Source organism: Octopus bimaculoides, chromosome 9 (genome assembly GCF_001194135.2).
Source record: "Octopus bimaculoides isolate UCB-OBI-ISO-001 chromosome 9, ASM119413v2, whole genome shotgun sequence".
Taxonomy (NCBI): domain Eukaryota; kingdom Metazoa; phylum Mollusca; class Cephalopoda; order Octopoda; family Octopodidae; genus Octopus; species Octopus bimaculoides.
In genome coordinates, this window is record NC_068989.1 from 95,570,142 (window position 1) to 95,576,213 (window position 6,072).

At 35.7% G+C, this 6,072-nt stretch overlaps 1 protein-coding gene across 2 annotated transcripts in view; it reads right to left on the bottom strand.

The window, feature by feature from the left end:
* LOC106874473 (ribitol-5-phosphate xylosyltransferase 1) overlaps positions 1-6,072 on the bottom strand; it is a 427,968-nt gene that overhangs the window by 153,035 nt on the left and 268,861 nt on the right. For both annotated transcript variants that reach the window (XM_052970898.1, XM_052970897.1), the window contains one exon: positions 4,626-4,725. In XM_052970898.1, coding sequence (XP_052826858.1) covers positions 4,626-4,725 — 100 coding nt within the window. The remainder of the gene's footprint in view (positions 1-4,625; positions 4,726-6,072) is intronic.

Consider the following 6,072-nt stretch of genomic DNA (forward strand, 5'->3'; position numbering starts at 1 on the left):
TGTGTGTGTGTGTGTGTGTGTGTGTGTGTGTGTGTGTGTGTGTGTGTGTGTAAAGGTTGTTGCTGCTCTTATGCATGCAGTCATCCTGCACTGCATTTTAAAATAAAAGCTATTTGTCTGGTTAGTAAAGATACCCTCACTGATGCTTTAGTATCTAGCTGTGTTTCTGTCCTCTGACTCTTCAACAAAACAAAGAAAAGCCTCTGGGTCTTCTGACTTGACTCAGTGCATAATCCCTCTCTACCATGGCCCACCAACACAACTACCTTTTGCTGTTCTCTTGTCATGTCTCTTGCATTTCACATCTGAGATCCTACACTAAACACTTAACCAAGCAAAACAATAAGCAGCCTTTTGGAATTCCCTCTCCACCACCCAACATATTTCTTGCAAATATTGACCTTTTGGTATCCATACTGAGCATTAATCAACTGCAGCAATTTAACCAGTCTGGAAAAGAAGTAAGTGGAATACTGCAAAGGTCACGAGTTTCATACTTAGCTTCTTTTCACTAAAGAAGTCAAAAAGTTTATGAAAATCATTTAATCTTTTTGTTACGATACTTCTTTAAAAATATATTGCCTTTGTTTCAATTAATTTTGAAAATAATGAAAAATTTAACAAAATAACTTTCCCATAGTTAAAATGGTCAGCAAACACAGCTTCTAAAACAGTAGGGTACTGGTAGTAAGCAATATAAAAGTAGTCATCAAACATAATTGTCTCAAAGACTGTAGGGTTTTGGCTGGAAACAGGAATAATAAACAGGGTATAAACAAAGAAATGGGTGTAGTGTGGTTAAATATTTGTAGAAGTTAAGCAAACACAAACACTGTGGTGAAGGATAGAGTGACATTTCTAATAGAGAATCCCTATATTGTTTTAATCATGGTAAATATTTGGCTGATACAAATTTTAACTAACAAAGACACAAAGCTTGGACTTGTCAGGTTGAAAAACTTGCAGGCCTTTGAAATCTTTAAAGCAGAAATTCTAATTTCTTACATATTTATTGCCAATATGCAACTCATTTACTGCATCTAATAAAATCCAGTGTTCCAGTCAATGCTGCAGACAATTGGAGAATTCAATTAGATTCTCAAATGATTTTAAATGATTGTGTCAATAAGACCTGTTGAAGTTGTTCTCACTCTATCACAAGAAAATAACAAATATTTGTAAATTCTAATTCATGTTACATTGTGAAATCCTTATTCAGGCTTTGATTACAGACTGCATATGTGTAATTTCTTTGTTAACATCAATAAGCAATGTGTACTGCATGTCTCACTCCATTTTATATTTAATATGTAGTCAAGAAAATGTCAGGCGTTGTTATACAAAATTTCACTACTTCAATATTAATTGAGAATATCATTAAAACTTCTGGTAATGTCGTTATGCAACTTTTAATTTGCAAAGTAGAATTTGTAAGAACTTACTAAACTTTATACTACACATATTACTTTCAAAACTAGATCTGGTAACAGGGCTGTCTTCTGCTCTTCAAGACATTAGAATACATTTTATAAATCCTGGGTGTCTAGCTAGTTGATATATATTTTAAACGTTATGGTAAGTGTTGCTCTTATGTGTGTTTCGATTTGGTTTGTCATCACACTTTAAGAGACAATAGACTTTAATCCAATTTCAGAACACCACCATTGATGATTCTAACTTTAAGCAGTTGTAGCATTCTATGAACATTATTATAATCATTTGGAACTTCACAATGGAGGTTAGTTATCTCTTGTAACTTTGTATACAACGAGCGTAACAGATTGAATAAAAATTAATGTCTTAAAATACTACAAAAACAACAGATTTCTGAACAGTGATACAGATAATAGATATTAATGTTTTGAACTGTTTACTGAATTTTACAGCTACATTAAATAGAATTTCTTCCCATTTAAAAAAAAAAACTCAAAATAAAAAAAATAAAAAAAGCCATTTTAAATTGAAGTCAGTCATTCAACGTTAAATTGAATGTTGAATTTTTTTTTTATATAAAGTAAACAAAAGGAAGATGAATTATTATGGACTTCTGTTTATGAACATCATCTATTATGTCAACAAAGACAAGGAAACAAGTTGTTTGACTAAAGCTTCTCTGCAAAATGTGAGAGGATTTAAATTCATAACATTTAACACATAAGTCCATTACTCTAACCAACTGGACCATGATTTTATGTAAACTTGTGCAAATGTAGAGCCTAAAAACAAAATTTATCCTTCCTTTAGCAGTCATTAATGGAAAACAAAATTTACCTAATCTCTATATAACCCTGCATACATCACTTATATGAGATTGTCAAGCAGAATATTAAACTCTTCTTCTTTCAACCTTCCAATAAACAAACACATCTTCCAAGATGAATTATATTAAATTAGTTTCATGACATCTTTCATAAAACTGAAAGATCGCTCCATGAAAGACTTTATCTCTTCCCTCTCCTATGTGAAATTGCTAGCAGTTGAAGTGCTAATTCTTTGTCTATTTAAGCTAGCCAAGTAAAGTTCTGTGAAAAGAAATTAGCCAGTTTACTTTTCGGCAGAAATATACATAATAACAGCATTTAGTTTAAGACCAAATAAAAGACAGTGAGAACGTTATAAAATTACACCTTAGGAAAATACAGTCTATAGAATTCATTAAGAATGTTTAGTTGATCCTAAGTACACTAATCCAAGCACTTCAAACCACTCATCAACACACAAAATAATCAATCACCAAAGGAGACAGCAAATGTCTTTGCTAATTGCCTGGCTGCAGTGCTATGTTTCATTAAAAGGAATTATATATATGTAAAGTAATAATCTTTTTCACCTTTGGCATCTTAGAGACAGAAAGAGACCTTTAATCTCAGTAAATATAAGATTGAATTAAATCACTGCAAAAGAAGGCAACAGTACTAATGTGTTTTAGACAGATTTGGCAAGTAACAAAAGAACTAATGAATCATAAAATATCAAATTCTGGGTGAGACAAATTCCTTATGAGCTAAAGCAAGAATTTAATGACATGGTAGGCAAGCCAAAGTTTGTAGTTGGCCAGTCCACCATTTATTAAATGATTGTAATGAGTTAAATTGTAGTAACAAACACTTAGATTCGCACCTTTGTAGCTAAGACATATAATAAGAATAATATTTGTAAAATGGAAAGCTTGAAAATAGAACTTTAAATATTAAAAATTCACCAGGAATATTTGCTATACACATGTTTATGGGTATGTGTGTCAGACTCCCACTTCCACCCGACCCACACCAAACTGTACATCCATTACTCTCAGTCTCTCCATCTCTGCAGTGATGACTATGACTTTGAGGCACAATCCCAACTCTTGGTTCGCCACTTCACCCAAAGGGGATAGCCCACCACTGTTATCCATACTGCCCTTGCCTGTTTCCAATCTGTTGACAGTGCATCCACTCTCTCCCAGCACCTCCCCCACACATAACCACCCTCCTTCCCCCTTTACATATCTCACCTTCACCGCACCATTTTACATACTTTCCTATTTGACCCCTCCACTTCTCACATCTTTCCTAGCCCATCCCTCCCTTCCTTCAAATGCACTTGTAACCCACATGATCTTCAGGTCTGGAGCTTCTTTCTTTGCTTTTGCCCATGTTGCTACACCTATCACTTCCTCCCCAACACCACTATCCTTATCAGCACTACTGCCACCCATACAACATCATTAACTCATTCCCTTGCACCTCCAGTGATTTGATCTACTGCAGCCTCTGCTCTCTGTCCCACTCCCTGTACACTGGTCAAGCTGGTCAGCACCTAACTGACTGGTTTGCTGAACATCTTTAGGATATCAGACTCAGGAATGACATACCAGTTCCACACCATTTTTGCTCGACCAGTCATTCTCTGAAATATCGGTGTTCAGACTGGCCTTGCACAGAGACCCCCTACATTCCCACCTCCATTGTGAGCAGAAATTTATTTCTTCTCTCATATTTTAGTACCTCGTGGTCTCAATTCTCCACCTCTTTTCATCTAAACCCACCTCCCACCTTCCACTGTTCCCTCCTTCTCTACACCATTTAATTTATTACCTACACTACAAACATCTTTTGCCCATACAGCAGATGCATACAACTACACACACACACACACACACACACACACACTAGCACTCACATTCGTCCCATTTCACACGCTAGTTATCTTTCAGTGTCAACATTTAGAGTTACATGAAACAGTTGAATAGGGACAGGCTTGGCTGTGTGGCTTTGAGTTCAGTCCTACTGCGCAGCACCTTGGCCAAGCGTGGGCCATAACCCTAGGTTGAGCAATGCCCTTTGAGTGGATTTGCTAGATGGAAAGTGTGTGGAAGCCCATCTTATGTATATATGTGTGTGTGTGTGTGTGTGTGTGTGTGTGTTTGTTACCTCACTGCTTGGTAACTGATATTGGTTTGTTTATGTCCCTATATCTGAGTGGTTCAGCAAAAGAGACTGATAGAATAAGTATGAAACACTAAAAAAAAAAAGTAGTGGGTTCAATTTGTTCAAGAAAATCATTCAAGACAGTGCCCAACATGGCCACAATCCAATGACAGAAAAAAGTAAACGATAAAAAAAAAGTAGAAATGTCATAGTTACTTGAATCGAATATTGTTGATTTTCTTCATACCATAGCTCCACATACCACCAAGCTTACGTTCGAGATGTCCATTCAAAATATGCTCCCACAAGTATAATCCTGGAAAAAGAAAAATATATAAAAAATAGAATTTAAAAGAAGCCACTCTATCTGATTCAGTACTTTGACATTAGTCAACATGTTGAAATAGTGGAGTGAATTTAGTGGATAAATTTCAAATCTAAGCAGAAATATGGACCTTTGTCTATCTAACGTTCAAGCAATTGAAATAGTAAAAATCTGAAGTTACTCTCTTCTGATAGTTGTAATACTATTACGTCAGTCAAAGCAAGCAAGTTGATACAGATCATAGATTAAAGAATGAACCACATTATCTACTTCGGTGTATGATTTACTCTCTTCAAATCACATTGAAATTAAATTTCCCCTTGACTACACTGCTGTAAATAAATTACATAATAGAAATGATAGTAGTGGGGTTGAGTCGATCAACTGTGCTTCTATTTAGTAAACTTAGCTTTGTGCTTCAGAGGAAATGAAACAACAACAAGGACCATTGCTATCATCATCATTTTGACATAGATCGGGGTGAGTTTCACAGCATCTCATAACCCACTCTGGTCTTTCATCTCATCACTTGCCATTGCACTTTGTCACCTGACACACACAGCAACACAGAAAACCTCACCAACTCAGTTCTGTTGTACGTCCACAACACAGACTGCATGTCATTTATTAAACCACCATTACTAGAGAGGCTGGTTGTCTGCAACTGGACTAAAGAGACTCCTATAGCCTGCATCAGTTGTTATTGAGAGCCACTGCTCTCCTGGTTGTGTGTCACTTGCAATGTGGTTCACAGAGTTTCAATGGTTCAATCAATGGAACAATCTCTCACTGAATTACAATAGAAGTGGCTTAACTGAGTATTTCACAGATATTTGCACTCATAATGTACCTTCTGGTAGACCAAGGCACTGTCTGGCATGGCTATGTACTAGCACCAGAGGAACCATTCATTTGACAGGTTTCAACACAGTTTCTATCTGTCAAGCTTCATTCACATAGCATGTGTTACACACACAAGCATATGCACACACACGCACACACACTCATAGATATAAACAAAGGTGAGCTAAAAGAAATAATTTAGAGGCTAGTGGTATGTATTGGAAGAACATAGACAAACAGAGATATATCAAATACCGTGCAATATAAATTTTTGATTCATTTAGATTATCTCTGCTTCTGGAGTATGTATCATAATTACCCATTGCCAAATGTGATCAGCTCCATATTAGAAGGGAAGATGATCTCAAGAATTAAATATTCACTAAAGTTGCTATGCCATAATGTATGAATGTATATGTGTAAGTATGCATATATATATATGTGCGTGTGTGTATATCATCATCATCGTTTAACGTCCGCTTTCCATGCTAGCAT